The sequence below is a fragment of the Pipistrellus hanaki genome (genome assembly GCF_964339955.1).
Source record: "Pipistrellus hanaki genome assembly, chromosome: 8".
In the NCBI taxonomy this organism is placed as follows: Eukaryota; Metazoa; Chordata; class Mammalia; order Chiroptera; family Vespertilionidae; genus Pipistrellus; species Pipistrellus hanaki.
Window position 1 is genome coordinate 28,498,036 of NC_140510.1, and position 19,464 is coordinate 28,517,499.

At 40.5% G+C, this 19,464-nt stretch overlaps 1 protein-coding gene across 2 annotated transcripts in view; it reads left to right on the forward strand.

The window, feature by feature from the left end:
- Positions 1–794: 794 nt before the first annotated feature.
- The window catches only part of EPC2 (enhancer of polycomb homolog 2), a 107,143-nt gene continuing 88,473 nt past the window's right edge, over positions 795–19,464 (forward strand). For both annotated transcript variants that reach the window (XM_084893036.1, XM_084893037.1), the window contains exon 1: positions 795–1,256. In XM_084893036.1, the coding sequence (XP_084749162.1) occupies positions 1,104–1,256 (153 nt within the window). In that variant the 5' untranslated portion in view covers positions 795–1,103. The remainder of the gene's footprint in view (positions 1,257–19,464) is intronic.

The window sequence follows — 19,464 nt, forward strand, 5'->3', positions numbered from 1 at the left end:
CGGTCCGGTCCGCACTCGAGAAGGGGCTCCGGGGATGGAGGCCGGGGCTGCGGGGATGGAGGCCGGGGCTGCGGGAGCAGCGTCTGAGCGGCAGCGGCGGGCTGGCAGCTCTGCGCCCCGCGGGCAGGGCAGCCGGGGTGGACCTTTCGCTCCTCCCGGGGACCGGCGACCTGGAGGCTGCAAATGAGCCGGCGCTCGGGGCGTCTGCAGACCGCGCTCCCGGATTCCCCGAACAGGTCTATACGGGACACAGCCTCCAGGAAGAGCGCGATACATCGTAGCACGTCCCAACAGTGGTTACATAAGTATGGAAACAAGTGTGCAAGCGCCGGCGGGGCGGCGGCGGTGACAGCCCGGCTGTCACCTTCCTTTCCCGCTCGCAGACCCGGGCGCGCTCGCTCCTTTCCGCGCGCTCGGCGGCGCTCTGCCCAGCGCCGTCCCCCGGGCGCCGGGCGAGCGGGAGCGGCGGCCGCGGAGGCAGAGGCGGCAGAGGCGGAGGCAGAGGCGCACCCGCTCCGTCCGGGCGCGGGGACCCGGCGCACCTGGCACCTGCCGCCGGCGGGAGCGCGGGCCGCCGCCGCCGAGGGCCGCCCCGCGCGCGGAGGGCCGCCGCCCCGCTCCCCCGGCGCCCGCCCGAGGCGGAGCACGCTCCCGCGGGCCGGCCGCGCCGCGGAGCGAGTGGGTGGGCAGGCGGGCGAGGGAGGGAGGGAGGGAGGGAGGGGAAGGCAGAGGCAGGAGGGAGGGAGGGCGGACGGGGCGCGTCCCCGCGGCGGGGGCGCGCTTTCGCGCGGGCTGCCGGGATCGCTCGCCGCCTCTGTGGTAATGTCCGCCATGTTGGCCATGGCGCAGGGAGCGGAGCGGGCGGGCGAGCGGCGGATCTAGTGTTTGGAAGCGGCCGCGGGCGGCGGGGGGCTGTTTTCGGGCGGGTGGGCGCCCATGCTGTGGCCGGGGGCCGTGCGGCGGAGGAGGAGGAGGAGCGGGCCGGCCGCGCTGCACTGAGGAAGGCGGTGGAGGAGGCGGCGGGAGTCCTCCCCCCCTCCCCGCCCGCCCCGCCGCCGCCGCCGCCGCCGCCGCCCGGGCTGTTCCTGTGAGGCGGGGAGACAATGAGTAAACTCTCCTTCCGAGCGCGGGCGCTGGACGCCGCCAAACCGCTGCCCATCTACCGCGGCAAGGACATGCCTGATCTCAACGACTGCGTCTCCATCAACCGGGCCGTGCCCCAGATGCCCACCGGGATGGAGAAGGAGGAGGAATCGGTAGGGACTCAAGTGTTTATTACCCCCCCCCCCTCTTCCCTCCTCCCCCCTCCCCTTTGTCAGTCGGGCCTCGCCATTCACAGCGCGCTTTACGCTCGCTGGAGGGCGCCGCTGCCGCTCCAGCGCAGGAGGCCGTACGCCGGAGGAGTAGCGTAAGCCCTCTCGGCCGGCGCGGCGCCCGCCCGCGGCCGCCATGTTGTTGCGTCCCAGTGTTGTGATTAGCTCGCCGCGCCTCTTACGCTGCCGTAAGGGGGCCTCGGCGTAAGCGGCGGCCGGGAATGGCGCAGGGGATGTTCTAGCCGCACTTGGCGTAGGGCCTCTGTTTACCTTTTTTTTTTTTTTTTTCTTCCCCCCCCCCCTTCTTCCCTACCGGCGACACTGGGGTTAACTCATGGGAGAGAGGGATCGTTTGGCCGGGAAAGCGTTGGTTTTCACTTTTTCAGTTTTGTTTTTTTTTGCATTGGGTTTATCTTGGAAATGACTTAGGAGAGGAAAGCGCTTTCAAAAACAAACAGCTTCCTCCCGGCAAGGTGATCCTGGTTCCTTCCCCGGCCCGTTTGGGGGTGCAGCGGGGCGAGGCGGCGGAGGCCGCGGCGGGCTGCCCGGCGGCGGGTGCAGCGTTAGAGGCGGGGACCTGCTCGCTCCGCCGGCCGCGCTCGGACGGCGCCCGCTCGGTGCGCGGCCTCGGGAGGAACCGGGGGGGAGGGGGGGCCGGGAAGCCGCCAGCCGCCGGCTGTGTGTGCCGTCCCGGGGCCGCCTCCCCGAGCACTGTCATCGGAGGGGTGGGGAGTCTTGTAGGGAGTTGACCTCGTCCTGGTGCATCTAATCTGACAGTTGCATTTTTTGGTAATGCAGCGCATTTAGGCTGAAATGCTGTTTTGTTTTGTTTTTCCTCCCCGATGGGTTACGTTTTGCATACGGTTGAATTTCCTCCGGTTTGACAATGTTGTTGACACCGGAGGAGCGGTGTTCCTTGCACGCGAAGTTTATAGTAACTGCACCCTCAAGGATTTCTTCAATGAACCTGCAGTCCCGCCTTATTGTCAACCCCGGGTGTTCGTGGATTGGCTCTCCTGCTTCTGGGACTGTCAGAGGAAGGCGCGAGGTTTCTGTGATTGGCTTTCTCCTTTGACTTTCAGTATTGCAGGAAATGCTTTTAACAGCCTTTGATTGGTTGCTCGGTTCTGACCTCATTATATTGCCCTGCCATTACTTTCTTACCGCGATTTAATCTGTGGTGGTTGATTACTTGAAAATTTTTACTATTTTCAGTAGAAAATGAATACGGCCGCTCTATCAGGACGAACATTCAACTTCTCTTAAGAAGATGAAAGCCCAGCATTTATGCTGAAAATTTAGAATTAAGTCAACTGTGAAAAGTCTTTTAGTTGTTTGAATAAAACTTCTTAGCTCTTTGTTCCACCGGAAAGGTAATTAAAATAAAAAAGTTATAGTATGCACCGGAATTAATTGAACTTTAAATAACACAACTTTGGATTCCACAAATTTAAGTTTCTGTTAATGTTATTTTGTGGGTTTTGACCCCAAAAGAAAAGTGGCTTCTGAGCCTTAAAGTACAGTTGTGAGAACGTGAGACAGTTTATTCTTGTATTATTTATTATTGTATTTTTTTCCATACCAACAACTGTAAACCTTTGCCCCACCCTGTATTGTATGTAACTACTTGGATCCTATTATTTTGGTTTGGAAAAAACTTGAATCAAAAACTAGAATGAATAATTAGCCTGTGGAAGAAATGTTACTGTTAACAGTGATCAATCAGCATTATATTTAGTTACGGCTTTAGGTCCTTAGTTTGCCGCATGTGCCTTGGTATTTTGTCTGAAAATAGGGGGAAAAACTTGGCAGTTATTTATTTTAATGATATATAAAAAATAAGTGCTTAATTAACCCTAGCACAATTTTATTTATTAATGTTAACATTGGATTATTTTTAGAAGCCTGCATCATCTACCCAATTTTAGGCAAGAAGAAATCCAAATTCTAATAGAACTAGAGTTGTAACTCAGGACTTCTTGTCTCTGTTCTGTCCTTTCTGCCTCTCTAATGTTACAAGTGGAGGTTCTTAAAATTAAAGCAAAACTAAACAAACCCTGACAGTTTAGATTTATACAGTATATGCATTCTGAAGTCTTTTGCTTCCCAGAATGTTTAAATGGGATATTAGTTTTTGCCTTTTCTTTTTTTTCTTTTTCTTTTTTTTAATATATTTTATTGATTTTTTACAGAGAGGAAGGGAGAGAGATAGAGAGCTAGAAACGTCAATGAGAGAGAAACATCGACCAGTTGCCTCTTGCACAGCCCCTACAGGGGATGTGCCCGCAACCAAGGTACATACATGCCCTTGACCGGAATCGAACCCGGGACCTTTCAGTCTGCAGACCGAAGCTCTACCACTGAGCCAAACCGGTTTCAGCTAGTTTTTGCCTTTTCTTTTAAAAATTAACGTAAGTCGGAAGACTTGTGTTTTCATGAATGATAGCCAGTTGTCATCTTTCTGTATCTTGGTTTCTGTAGTGCTCCTCATTGCTTGGTCTAGGTCAAATATTGTAAACTTATGTCTATTTAGAATCTACACAACCTGAAAGATCAGGTAATCAGTGGTTCTACCACCTCCCCTTGAGTTTGTATAGTGGAGGTTGATGTTTTTAATGTATCTATCATTTTTTGAATACTTCTTATTCACCAGGTACTGTACCAAGAACTTTGCCTTATTATTTTACTTAGTCCTTTTTACAACCAATTTGCATAGGTATAATATAAATACAATAAAATGTACCCATTTAAAGCATAAAGTTTAATGAATTATGACAAATGTGTATTCTGATGGAAACATCATAATCAAGATATAAAAATATTTTAAATACCCCAGAAGTTCCCTTATACTTCTTTGCAAGTTAGTCCCTCTCCACCGTAATTCTGAGCAACCACTGATTTGCTTTCTCTCATTATAGAATAGTTCTGTCTTTTATAGAATTTCATATAAATGGAACCATACATACTTTACTGTGTCTGGCTTCTTTTGCTCAGCATAATGCATTAAGGATTCATCCTTGTTGCATATAATAGGCCATTCCTTTTTATTACTGAATTTACATACTGTAATACAGGTGTGGGCAAAAGTAGGTTTACTGTTGTAATACAAATGAATAGTTAATAAACAATAACATACGAATAAACTGTTTTGCACAATCACGACTATAAACCTACTTTTTGCCCACCCCTGTTTCATTTCCTTCCTCCCATCCTCCCTTCCTCATTTTCTCCCTCCCTCCCTTCTTTCCTTCCTTCCTTGATCCCTTCCTCCTTTACTCTTTTCCTCCCTCCCTCCCTCCCTCCCTCCCTCCCTCCCATCCATCCATCCATCCATCCATCCATCTGTTGGATTTTCAGTTGTTTTTAGTTTTTATTTAATCCTGTAACAGCCCTTTGAAGTTTTTTCTATTTTATAGATGAAGAAATTGAAGGGTCTAACAGCTAGTAACTGGCTGGGGTAGAATTCAGATCCTTGCCTTTAATGTCACAAAAGCCTGTTCTCATAACCACTGTGCTTCATATTGACTTCTTACAGAACCCCGAATTATCTTACAAACTATTACTAAGTTAATTTTAGTTTTTGTAAAGAAAGTACTTTTTATAATTTTGGGAACTGTAAATTATATTGATTTGATTAAAATATTAAATTGATTAATATATTTTTTTAAGTATAATTTTTCATCACTGACTTTCGCTCTTGGCTTTTCAAATTTTCTCTTTTTTTTTTCTTGTAAGACTGTTAACTTTGCTTTTCCCTAATGTTGGTGTCATTATGTTTATCTGAGTGCTTGTTATCCTAACCATATAATAAACTTGTAGGAAACTATCCTATTTTATTACTTATATTTTCTCCTAGTAGAATGTAATCTCTATAAGGGCAGGGATCTTTGCATGTTTTGTTCCTTAATATATTTCAGTTCCTGGAACTGTGACTGTCATATAACTTAAGCTTGTTATATGTTTGCTGAGTATTGAATGAGCTTCTATCTCATTTTCTATACCAATAGTTAGGTTTTTATAAAACACTGTGTGTGTGTGTGTGTGTGTGTGTGTGTGTGTGTGTTTTATATTAAACTCATTGTGCGTAATTCATTAGCAGAATTTGGTAAGTTATTTCCCAGGGATTCCTTTTGGTTTCTTATTTTGGTGTACTGTGTACACTTACATACTCATTTGTTTTCCCTCTTGAGTCAGGCCTCTTTAAATATTGAATTTTTTGTAGATAGGTATGGTTGCAATATTAGTCTTTATCTGTGTTAGTTATCCCTCTCATAGGTGTATATAGATTTGTGTAAGATCTCTTTATATTGGAATGAACCAAAATCTACATGAAGCATGTGTTTACATTTATTTTCAAAGAAAAAGATCATGACTGAATTAAATTGTATTTCTCCCCTATATATTAGTTATCTAATTTTTGTCATCTTAACATGTGATATTTTGAATGGTGGAGTAGAAATATATTCAATCTTTTTACCATTTCAAAGTTATTTTTGGTACTAACATATTTTATGTTTCATAATAGAGGGGTTCCAAAGAGGGAATAAAATGAAGTTTTGTAAGCTGACATTGTAAAAACATTAAGCTTTTTTTGTTTGGCTTGGCTTGGCTTGTGTTGTGTTTTTTTTTTTCTCCCCCAACAAAAGCAAATAACAGCCAGGTATCATCTAGGTTACAGGTGTTATCTAAATAAGAGATTGGGAAACTATTTAAAGGGTTCTGTATGTCTATGTGTGTAAGGCTGTGTGCTCAAGTGCTGTTACGATTAAAAGAAGAATATTGATACTGATCTTGACTTCAGGGAACTTAAATGAATCATTGAGGTAAAAAACGTATTTGGAAAGTTAGCAGAAACTACCAGTTTAAGTCAGCCTGACAGACATTAAAAGAGCATTAGAAAAAGTTAATTGTTGGTGCTGTAAAGAGGAGTAAGAGAAAACTGTTACTGGAATATATAGAGATGGCTCCTTAGAGAGGGATTTAACAATTTGGACTTTTAGGTTTGTTTGTATGGGTATGTTGAAGCAAATATTTAGTGCAGAAACACTTAAAACTAGTTCTATGGATGTTACACAGACTAATGGAAGATCCTTAGATGTCATATATATTTTTATCCTCATCCAACCAAGCCACCTGACTATGGCTCTTGCATGTATCTATGTGTTTTTGAATCTATCCTTGTCTATCCTTCTCCTGCTTACAGAAACTTGAGGGGGTCTGCAGTCTTGTCATTTCTGAGCATGCCATTCTCTTTGATCTTTCTCCCTTTTTTGGACATGCAGATGACTTTTATTTCTTTCCCTCCCTTTGTTTCCTGCTATGTCTAAAGCACTAGATACTGTTTATAATCTGGAAGTCACTCAGTAAATGTCTGGTGATTGAATGAATAAAATTGTTGCAGTGGAGACTAGGTTGAAAAAGGGGTAGGATTATGCCAGATTATACAGAATTTTGAATATTAGGCCTAGCAGTTTGTAGGATGGTGTAGAAGAAAGAGAATTGAGGTAGAAACGTGAAATCTGTTTTCTAAGTTTTCGTTCTGTTGTTAACTGGCCTTATGATCTGGAAGAGTTGCCTACCTTCTCTGAGCCTCTGGTTCATCACTACCATCTAAGCTACCATTTATTGAGTGTGTGTTATTGAGTGTGTTGAGCATGTGCCAGGCACTTTCATAAACTCAGTACATGGTTTAGAGCTCATTATGACGCTGGGATGGGTGGGTGCTATTATTTCTTTTCCGGAAAAAGAACCCAAGTTTTAGAAATTAAGTATCAACAGAACATGATAGTGGTGGTATCTGAACTCAGGCTCTGTAGGTTTGTGATCCTGAGTTCTTTTCTTCACCATTGTACTGCTCATCTGTAAAAGGAGTGTGTAGAGAAGCAGATGATATCTAACTGTCATTACGTTTCTACTGTTCTATCACTTACTATTCCTAGGCATAGAGGAGGTACTAAGTTTTGCCTCAGGGAATATTATGAAAGAAACTTCGTGGTGAATTCTTTTTTTAAACACATTCCTTTTTTAAAAATTCAAAGGAATGATCTATCTGTGGTGTAAGTTTAGATTTCATCAGTATTAATTCTCTAAAAATGAGGCCTAAAAATGTTTGGTGGGATCAGTAGGTTGGTTTCAAGTAACAGAAACCAACATTCTTGGAGGTTCTTTCACAGACTCCCAAGAAAGAAGTGAACAGTCAAGATTTGGGAAGGCCATGAACAAGGCAGGTATGGCGACATTGATGTCATTCCAACAATTCCCAGTCTTTTGAGAATATAGGATAGTGGTTAAGTACATGCGTTCTGGAGCCAGACTGTATGGGTTTTGAGTCAGCAGGCAGGTTAATTTCATCTATGAAATCTAATGGAGTTATTGAGATGATGAATTGTACTGTGCTTGGGACAGTTCGTGGCTTGCAGTAAGCATATAATAAGTATTAGCTATTATTATCGTCAGTGTTATATTTCTTTAAGTTCAAAATTCCAGATTCCTGAGGTGAGGTGTTGTTGGTTTGGCCTGCATCAGGTATATGTCTCCCTCTAAGTCCACCAGTCGAGGGGGAGACAGGGGGAGTTAGTATACATGTGCTGTTAAAGTCTTCCTTCCTGAAAATGGGGTTTAGCCAGGAGCTGCCCTGAGAGATCTTCTGGTGGGTATATAACATCATAATCAAAAGTTGTGGAGGTAAATTGTTTAAATTCATGGTTTGACCCAAGGTGAATTTGTATACTTGTTGTGTTTTTACAAACCTTAAATTTGTAAGGTGTTTCATTTTTTTGTTTGGATATTTTTTCCATTGCTTTTCAGAGTGTGTGGAAGAGAGGAAGGGGAGAGAGGGAAATACTGATGTGAGACACATTGACTCCTTGCCTCTGGCATGCGTCCTGATTTTTAGGGGGCGGGGTAATTTGGGGGGCATGAGGAGAAACCCACAACTCTGGTACATGCCCTTGACTGGGAGTCAAACCCATGACCCTTTGGTGCATGGGCTGACACTCTAACCACAGCCACATCAACCAGGGTTGTAAGATGTTTTAATGAGATTACAATAATTTTAATGTATTACATTTCTTGATGGAATTTGAATTAGAGACTATAAAAGAAGTCTGCAGAATCCCTTTAAAGAAAGCAAACCCTTCATTCACATTTACTAATTTTCCAAGTAGCAAGGAATGAATTTTGTGTGACCTCAAAGAAGTTATTTAATCTTTTTGGCTCTTAGTTTTTTCATTTGTAAAATAGAATTGGACTGAGTGATCTAAAAATTACTGCATCTGAGAATCAACATGTTTACCTAGAACTAACAAATGAGAGACTAGATATTAGGAAAATATTAATAGGCAGGGTTTAACTCCTAACACTATTGTATATGCTGTCAATTTTGTTTAGAATCCTTTTTTTTTTTTTTTTTAAATGAGGATCAGTTACATTTACCTATAATGAGACACTGATTTTTTCCTAGAGATCAGTAGGCAGTCCACACTGTAAGTTTTGGTTATAATGAGTTCCCTTGCTTTCATAAGATTTTCTTTTCCTATCTTTACTACTCTTGTTGCTGTAAATGTTCTGAATTTTAACCACTACTACTTGAGTTTATTATAATTTTCTAATATCTCATGTGTGTATGTATGGCTGTAGATGTATGCATGAGAGAATAAGAGCACAAGTGAGAGAAAAGACACCTGTTTTCTCAATTAAACCAAATACTTTAAGGAAGGTATCATATCTTTGTTTTATTCAGCACAGATACCTACCCAGGCACTTAAGTGATAGTTTGTAATTCAGGCATGGCCACTGGGATTGAGTTGGATTGTATTACTAAAAATATAGCCCTGCATCTTTATTTCATTTTAAGTACAGTTGAGGTAGAAAAACTGTACCTTAGGACTGATCCTTGATTCTTCTTCTTCTTCTTTTTTTTTTTTTTTTTTGTTGCATTATTTACACTTAAATGGAATAGACCTTAAGATTTGCCTGCTCATCATGTAGTACTGCTGCTTTTGGGATTTATACTAGAAGATGGCAGTCACTTCCAGTTTCTTTTTAGCACCATTTTCATATACTATCTGCTTGTAGGTTTTTTGTTTGTTTGTTTTTTGTCTTGTCAGCTAGTATTACTGTACAGTTTGAGTAATGCAGAGTGGAAGAGTCAGCCCATTTGCTTGCTCTCTAACTCACATCCTCATATCTTTACCTCCAGCTTTCTTATTGCACTCCCCTTTTTTTGGTGGGCAAAGGATAAAGTTGTTTGGGGAATCTGCAAACAACTCTTAGTTGGTACTGCTAATCTGAGGAAGTTGTTGGAACTTCCAAATTGTCAAGTTCCAATTTTGGTCTCTATCACTTTCCCTCTGGGCAGGTTAAAGAACTTTATCTTATTAAACAACATTTCTTTATCTGTTTAATGGGAAGTATCTAAAAAAAGGTGTAACTTAAAAGATTACTTTTTTTTTTTTTTTTTTTTTTTTGTGTGTGTAAAGACCTAAGTTAGTCCTTTCTACTGGCAATTGCTATTATTTATTACTGGTAATTTTTAGTTATACAGAATTATAAATAATAATATGGAAGAATAAAGTACACAGAGTATTTCCATACATTATTGTGGTATAGTTTCTTTCACATTTTTATCCTGCCAATTAAATATATTTTTATATCTGATAGACGTTAGCAAATTGATACTTTATTTCTCTCCTTCCATCTCTGTTTTCTGGCAGAGCAGTTAATCAAATTGATTTTTAAAATTAAAAACTGAAAATTAATAGCCAAGAGAACTAAATCTTTAGTGAATCCTTGGGGTAATAATTTAGTCTTGAATAATTGATGTCATATTTGTTTTTTAGATTAGAAAGATTAGTTGCTCATAGGTGAAAATAGGTTTTAGTGGTAAAAATCTGTTCAGTGGGTGGTACACGCTGGAGAGCAGAAGCAAGTGAAGTGATACGTTTTAATATATCAGTGAAGCTTAGATGAACACTTAAGTTTGGAAATTTTGAAAATATGCTACTGAAGAGAATAGCCTTGACATTTACTTGATTCTTGAGATTGTTCTCTGGACTGGGACTTTTATTTTTTTATGTTTGTGAGTAGTTAATTGTTTAGGGCAGACATATCAAAAAGTTTATTAATCAGTCCCCTGCCCACTAAATTTTTAAAACTATATATATTTTACTGATTTTTTACAGAGAGGAAGGGAGAGAGAGAGCTAGAAACGTCGATAAGAGAGAAACATCGACCAGCTGCCTCTTGCACACCCCCCACCGGAGATATGCCCGCAACCAATGTACATGCCCTTGACCGGAATCGAACCCGGGACCTTTCAGTCCACAGACCAATGCTCTACCGCTGAGCCAAACCGGTTTCGGCATCCTGCTCACTAATTTCTAATAGCATAGCAATTGCAATAACCCCATAATGTTTCCTCCTTCTGTTCCAGATGGGGACTATTGCACTTGATTTGAGAACCATTATCCAAGCCTTCTTAACCTGATTTGTGACTTGGACTCCCTTGTCTGGTGAAATTCCTCAGAATGATGTTTGGATGCATAAAATAAAATAAACCAATTATATTGAAATGTAGTTATCAATATTAAAACAGTTTTTAATTTACGTATTTAACACATTAAGAACTGGATCTAGACTTGAGTCTAATTAAATTTGAAGTAGTGATAAGTATAAACAATATTTTGACTAGTGCAACCATTGTAATATAACAATTGAAAGATCTGTGGCTGCTTTTGTATTGCTAGTCAAAAGTATTACTAGTACCACTGAGGTCTAATTACATCTATAATAATAATCTATAATAATAAAAGGGTAATATGCTAATCAGACCAGACAGTTGAATGACCTTCTGGACATCATTCCAGACATCCTTCCCAACAAAGCCACGGCAGTGGGAGCCCAGGCAGAGATTGTTGGGGCAATCAGGCAGGCAGAGAGCTTAGGAGCCAGGGTCCCTGATTGCAAAAGGGTGCAGGCTGGGCTGAGGGATACCCCCCACATAACACACACACCAGTGCACAATTTTTGTGTACCAGGCCTCTAGTTAAAAAAAGGAAATGTTGCCGAAACCGGTTTGGCTCAGTGATAGAGCGTTGATCTGCGGACTAAAAGGTCCCAGGTTCGATTCCGGTCAGGGGCATGTACGTTGGTTGCGGGCACATCCCCGGTGGGGGGTGTGCAAGAGGCAGCTGGTCGATGTTTTTTTCTCATTGACGTTTCTAGCTCTCTATCTCTCTCCCTTCCTCTCTGTAACAAATCAATAAAATATATTTTTTTAAAAATAAAAGGAAATGTTAAATATGTAACAAGTTAGTGAAATTAGAGAAAGGATTATTTTCTCACTTAAGTTCATGAATTCTTCAGAGAATATTTTAGGGAATCTAGGGCCTGTGGTTTAGAACTCCTCAGAAGAATTTCCATGGCCCAAGTGACAATCCCATTCTGTGTCATTCTTCTCCCAATACATAGCCAGGCTATAGACTTTATTCCCATATACTTTACAAAGTGGTCCTCCTGATATTTTAACATTCCTAGCTTTTGAAATACAGTAGCTCCACATTATTTAAATATAAAAATTTAATAACACAAAATGATATACATAAAAAGTGTCTTCCCCATGTCCCCAGACACTCTATAGAGGAAACTGTGTCTGTGAGTGTGTCTCCTAGAAAACTTCTAAACACATGCTTTTTATTCAGTGAAGTAGACAAATATTTCTCTAGTTGTATTTGTTTTATAAGTGAGTGATATGTGACCTTATATTTCCTTAATCCACAATCTTACATCGGATAACTTTAAAATTTCTTCCCTCTAAAATCTCTGAGAAATTCGCAGACTGTAGCTTTCTGATAAATTGTTTGGAATTTGGATATCAAACCTTAACCTGTTATTCCCATGTGGGAATTTGGTTGTCACTAAGCTTTGTATATTGTGTATAGACTTTTATTTATTTTTCTATATATAAAACATTAAAATCAGATTAACTATTTTGTTTATATATTCAGATTAACTGTTGATTAAGTGACTTGTCTCCAAGTTTGTTTGTTTTTTTTAACAATTAGATATGGTCTTATCACATAGCAACTTTGATCAGAAAGAGCATGCGTCACATTGGTAAACTGGATCTTCCTTACAGACCACACTCTCAGCTTTTGAGAGTGATGTTTGTGATGTTTATTCATTGAATAAATAGCTCCATGAGCACTGGGACTGTCTGTACTTCCTTTGTATATGTCATCTGGTACAGTGAATGAGATATGGTAGCTGCTTACCAAATATTTGCTGATGGAATGAACAGTACCTGCTGTGTACTTTAAACACGGAAAGAGGTAAAATGTGGTACCTGTCTTCAAGCAGCTTCCAGTCCCGTAGAAAAGACTTGCACATGGATAACTCCATATGAGGCTTAATGTGTCACGTGGAAGATAAAAATGGTACTGTGGAAATTCATGACAACAAGAGACCTATTTGAATAAGAATATATGTTTTTACAAATTAGTTTCAAAATTATGTCCATGTGCCAGAATGCCATAAGTTGTTGGTTTTTTTTTTTTTAATAGATATTTTTTCATATTAGGAAGTGTGTGATGCCCAGGAAAGTTGTTAGAGGATTATAATTTTTGTGATTTAGTGCAGATTCACCTTTTAGGACACGAATGCTGGTGTTAAGAACAGTACCTTTTAAAGCAGCAGTCATCAACCTGTCAGACCTCACAGACCACCAGTGGTCCATGGACCACCGGTTGGCGACCACTGTTTTAGAGTTCTGAGGACAAGAAACTTGGTGTTATGGAGGATGGCCTAAATAAAGAAACCATGCTGCTTGATTAGTATACAAATAATTTGCAGTTTTTACTGGTTTTGGTTTAAAGCACAGGGACAATCTCCATAAAGAATCTACTTGAAAGAAGCTTGTCTAATATTATAGGTGCTTCAATAGCATAACAATAGCAGATACCCTAATGTTTTATTTGAAACTCGTGGTTGGTCTGATACACAAAATTCATGCGAGGGGCTTGGCCCTCTGAGCCACACAGCTGCTTGCCTCGGCCCTCGAGCCCCGGCTTCATCTAGATTCTAGAAGGTTGTCTGGAAAGTCATTTGGCTCTCCAGTCTGAATAGCTTATTACGCTTTTATTATTATAGACAGCCTCAGCCATATTAGCAGAATACATCAGGGCTTTCAAAATACCTCTAAAAGAAATACAAAAGATTAGGTCAGGATCCTCAAACTTAGGCATGCACCAGAATCACCTCGAAGGCTTGTTAAAACACTGATCACTGGTGATTCCCAGAGTGTTGGATTTAGTATAGTTCTGGGATGGGGCCCAGAAGTTTGCACTTTTAACAAGTTTCCGGCTGATCTGATCTTGCTTGCCCAGCAACACCACTTTGAGAGCCACCAGGTTAGGAGGGAGAAGCATGGTTCTCACGTCAGAATATCTCGATACTTTTCTAAAGTACATATTTAGACTTTACCCTAGATTTACCAACCGATTTAACCTTTATGGCTGATTTTGACTTTTTAAGTAGAAAAAAATGGTTAGCATGCATGCCCATGATCCCTTCCTGACTGCCTTGCCATTTTACCACTTCATTAAGAATTTCTGTGCTCTAATTCATTGGCTTTCAACCTATTTTGGCTATGACAGTGTGTGTGTGTGTGTGTGTGTGTGTGTGTGTGTACACATTGATACACACATACATATTTGGTGGATTTTTATATTTCACAGAAGTATAGAGTTGCCATGAACAGTGAATGACTGAACCATTGCTCCTAGAGGAAATACAGGGTTAGGTTCCTGTAAGCCTCTGGGGTGTGTGTGTGTGTGTGTGTTCATTCTTTTCTTTGTTTTGTTTTGTTAATCCTCACTTGAGGATATTTTTCCATTGATTTTTAAAGAGAGTGGAAAGGAGAGTGAGAGACAGAGAAACATTGTTGTGAGAGAGACACATTGACCAGGGCCCGTGATCAAGCTTTCAACCAAGGTACATGTCCTTGACTGGAATTGAACCTGGGATGCTTTAGTCTGGAGACCAATCCTCTATCCCACATGTGTCAAACACAAGGCCCGCAGGCCAAATCCAGCCCGCCAGGCCTTGCAATGTGGCCCGCACCGCGCTGTCATCACTGCACTCCGCTGTCAGTTTATGACATTGTCAGTTTATGACTGTTCAGTAAACCATTCGGCCCGCGATTTAGGCTGGATTTTAGATTTTGGCCCCTTCTCTGATTGAGTTCGACACCCCTACTCTATCCACTGAACCAAACCGGCTAGGGTTGGTCTCAGTGTATTTTCATCAACCAATCTATGCTTACATAACCTTGTTTAACATCTGTTTCTGTTTAAAGATACTTTATATAATATATATTACCTAAGAGGAGCGCCTTAAATTTGTTGAATTTTAGGTCCCATCCTACACCTAATGAATCAAAATGTGCAATTAAAAAAATTAGAAAGGTCCTGGGTAGTTCAAATGCACATTAGAATTTGAGAAGCTTTGGTTTAGAGCAGTTGTTGTTGTTGTTGTTACTCTTCATCCTCCTTATTCCTCCTCCTCCTTCTTCCCCTTCTACTTCTTCACCTTCCTCCTCCTCCACCTCCTTCACTTTAACACACTTAGGGCTTTGACACATTTGTATGACATTCTCAGATGGGGCTGGGAGATGCAGTATTGTTTTAAAAATTCCGACATAATATTGATAAATTCTGAGTGTTCTGCCCTTCTTCAAATGATTGCTTCATAGTGATTTACTTGTGGTGGTAATTTTCTGCCTACTGCCCATTTCAAATATAGTAGTGTTGCTAATGTTGTGATACCCTGGTTATTATTTAACAGGAGAGGAGTGAAAGGAGAGACCAAAAGATACAGGCATCATTTACATATACTTTGCCAAAAAGCTGCATTTAACATTCTCTAAGTGTATTCCCACTGATTGATGGGGAAAGGATCCAGACAAAGGCCCAATAAGATCTGAGTGATGTGGGAGGCTAATTGCCAGGCAATCACACCTAAAAACTCCAAGTCAGTAGCCACTGCAAACGGGCAAAATCTAAATATATAAACTTCCACAGGGAGTTCGCCCCCCTTCTCTCTCTTCCTCTTGGCTCTTACGCACTGGCCCTCTTGGGGCTCCTACTGCAGGGGACTGCGCTGTGCCCACATGGCTCGTGGCCATGCGGGACTTCATGTATGCACTAATGCAGCGGTCGCCAACCAGTGGTCTTCAGGCCACTGGTGGTCCATGAGGTCTGAAAGGTTGGCAACCGCTACACTAATGGACTTTAATCTGGGCTAAATACTAAACCACAAACAACTATAATAGAATGGAAATTCTGGACACTAACCTTGTTTCTGACTCTATTGAATACCCAGCTGCTCCTCTTTCAGGACTGGCTTGGGGGAAATAAAGCATTGTAACCTGAAAAATATAACTCCACGCCAATGAAGACTTCCACATTCCATCTTTCCCTGGAGCCTTCTAAAAATACTTCTTTTAACAGTGCCCCAAGAGCCTGACTCCCACTCATGTCTGGGAAGTCTAGGCCGTTAATTATTCTGGCATCAGTTTCAGAAGGAATTACTTCCCAAGCATTTCTTCAACGTAGAGCTATCTAGCCTGGCACAGTTTTTTGTGTAGGTGGGTAAGTGATGCCCATTTTCTTCTTGAAAATTTTGTGTAATTTATCTGGTGAATAGGTCCATTTGCCTTTTTTGTTATTTCTCTTTTCCCCCCCCCCTCATAACCAGTGATCTAATTCTTGGTTACTTTTTTATATAGGTATTCTGAAAATTTCTGTATGGGTTATCTATCTACTCTTAGTATTCAAGGAATGCAAAGTAATTTCAGAAATGATTTTGATATTTAATAAGTTAACAGGATATCAAATAATGCTTGTTAAAGCCAAATATGAATAATTTATTTTGCCTACTGTTTTAAATTTTCTCTATTGCTCATTTCCATTATTGCATAAAATATTTCAATCAAGCTACGGTATATTACTGTCACCTTCCTGAATTAGTGTTAATGTTAAAGGTCATGGTCTTAATTAGTATTAAGAAATTCTCAAATTAAAACAAGGTTTCAAAAAACCAATAATTAGATTAAAAGTAAACATTTGTTACTTTATCAAGTGAAACCAGTTAGTGTTATGTAACTTATAATTGAGTTCTCCAAAAGTTGATCTATAAGTCAAGTATTCTTAGATTTATACAGTAATGCTTGTGGTAAAATATTTCTACCCAATAAGATTGCTTTCACTTTTATATTTTTCAGTTGTTCAGGCCATTAAAACCCCCTCACCCACATTTCTTTTTTACATTCCCACAGGTCATTAATAAAGGTGGAGATGCTATGGGTCAGTAGTCAACAAACACATTAGTTAACAGAGCAAAATATCAACAGCACAATGATCGAAATTTCTTTTGAGAGCCAAATTTTTTAAACTTCTTCTAACGTCACTTCAAAATGGTCTTGCCCAGGCCATGGTATTTTGTGGAAGAGCCACACTCAAGGGGCCAAAGAGCCGCATTTGGCTTGTGAGCTGCAGTTTGCCAACCACGGCTATGGATGACCCAATTCTTATTTAAAGTTTAACATGTTTTTCAGAAGAGAAAAATCTTTATCCTGTTCTTAGATTTTAAAAGGAACTTATTGCAAACTAGGGTCCCTCAGCCTGGCCTGTGCCCTTTCGCAGTCCAAGACTCCTCAGGATATTGGATAGCTGGTTTCTGCTCCATCCCCACAGGTCCAGTGCAGACAGAAGGGAGCCTGATCCCCACAAGCTGGATCCAGACAGGGGAGAGCCCCATCCTGTGCATTGAGTGCCTGTCCCCTGGTGGTCAGGGCACATTATAGTGACCAGTCGTTTGGTTGCGTAGGCTTTTATATAGAGAGAGGGGCACTTACCTTATTAATTGTTAAATGCCCTTAAATACAGTTTTTAGAAAAAACAGAAAGCTTAATAAGGTTAGTTTCTGTTTCATTGATTTTCAGCTAAACCTGATGTATCTCTTTGGGAAGCATAGTTAATGAAACAAATGTAACTTTCCCTTCAAAGATTGCCATTGGGCAATCGGAGCCTACTGGTTTGGGGGGGGGGGGGGGGAAGGAACCAAGAGGTTGTCAGAGTGGTCAAGTGGTCGTCCTGATTGTTCCGCTATTCAGTCAGTTTGCACATTACTCTTATGTATATAGTAGATTGGAACTTGTTATAAATGTACATTGTTTGGTTCCATCCCAGAACTACTGAATCAGAATTTCTGGTGGTTTGCCACAGCAGTATGTTTTGAAATGAGCTCTATAAGTGATTCTGAAGCACACGAAAGTTTGAGAGCCATTGCTTTGCTGATTACTTCGGCTTTCTAAGGAGGAACTGGGTAGTCTTAAACTCTCTTTGAGTGCAAACTATGTAATTGAAAGTCTGAAAGGTATGGTTGGTTAAAAAGTTAAATCTGTCATGGATTCTTAGATAGGAAATAACACATGTAATTAAAGATTGAGATGTTTGAAAATATATGTGCTAACTGAAAAAAGATTCTGGTGTTTTAGGTACTAGGAATATGGGTTGCATAATTAAAATTATCTTGATGGATCTGAGAAGCTTGACTGAGCTCTCACCTAGATGAAGACTTCGCTGGTTAAAACCGTCATGGTTTAAGACCTCTGGGTTACATAGCAACTGATTCATATAACTCTAAGTTGGAAATTAGGCAGGTTGTTTCAGTACATATTAAAAGGAACTAGTACATTGTTGTATTGGAAGTCACTTTGGATGGAAATGGAATCTGTCTTGAGTAATCTATAAATTAATTTGTGTCTGTAACTGATGCATAAAAATACATTTGACTTGTATATTGATCTTATACCCTGCAATATTACTAACATTATTAGTTTTAGAAGGTTTTATTTTGTTTTTGTAGATTGCATCAGGTTTCCTATATAGAGAAGGTCGTGTTGGTCTGTGCATAAAGCAGTTTTACTTCTTCTTTTCCCAGTCACTCGTTCACTCTTTCTGTCTTTCTGCCTGCCTTTCTCTCTGGTGATTACAGTGACTATATGACTCTCAGTACAATATTGAATATAACTCTTGACAGTGGATATCCTTATCTTGTTTCTAATTTTAGAAAAAAAGTGTTCAGTATATCACATAAGTGTGACTTTAGTTGTGTTTTTTTCATTGGTGCCCTTTGGAAATGCCTATTTTTAATTTTCTGAGAATTTTTTTGAAATGGTAGCTGGGTTTTGTAAATTTATTTTTGCATATGGAGATGATTTATTCTCTTTGATTTATTAATATGATGAATTACCTTGATTTTTTTAAAAATGTAAACCAATGCTGCATTTCTGGAGTAAACTCCATTTGGTCACTTACTATCCTTTTACTATATTGTTGGGTTCTATTTGCTAAATTTTTGTTTACAATGATTGCATCTGTGTTCACAAAGAATATTTGTAGCTTTCTTGTAATACCTTTTCCTGGTTTTGGTGTCTTAGAATGAGTTGGGAAGTATTCCTTCTACTTCAATGTTTTGGAAAAATGTTTTTAGGGTTGGTAATATTTTCTCTCACATATTTGGCAGAATTCACCAGTGAAGTATCTGTCCCTGAAGTTTCTTTGTATGAAGGTTTTTATTTTTTTATTTAATTTATTTATTTTTTAAAATATATTTTATTGATTTAACACAGAGAGGAATTGAGAGGGACAGAGAGTTAGAAACGTCGATGAGAGAGAAACATTGACTAGCCGCCTCCTGCACACCCCTCACCGGGGACGTGCCTGCAACCAAGGCACATGCCCCTGACCGGAATGGAACCTGGGACCCTTCAGTCCGCAGGCCGACGCTCTATCCACTGAGCCATACCGGTCCCGGCTGTATGAAGGTTTTTAACTAAGTTAAATTTCTTTAATGGATATAAGGTTATTCAGGTTATCTATTTCTTCCTCATTGAGCTTTGTTTCTTTCAAGGAATTTGTTCTTTTCGTCCAGTTGAGTTTATATTGGTACGAAAGTGCTCATAATATTCTCTTCTTTCTTATTCCTGACATTGGCAGTTTGTCTTCTTTTTTTCCTTCACTGATCTGGCAAGAAGTTTATCAGTTTTATTGATTTTGTTTTCTGTTTCCATAAAATTCTAAGTACTGCT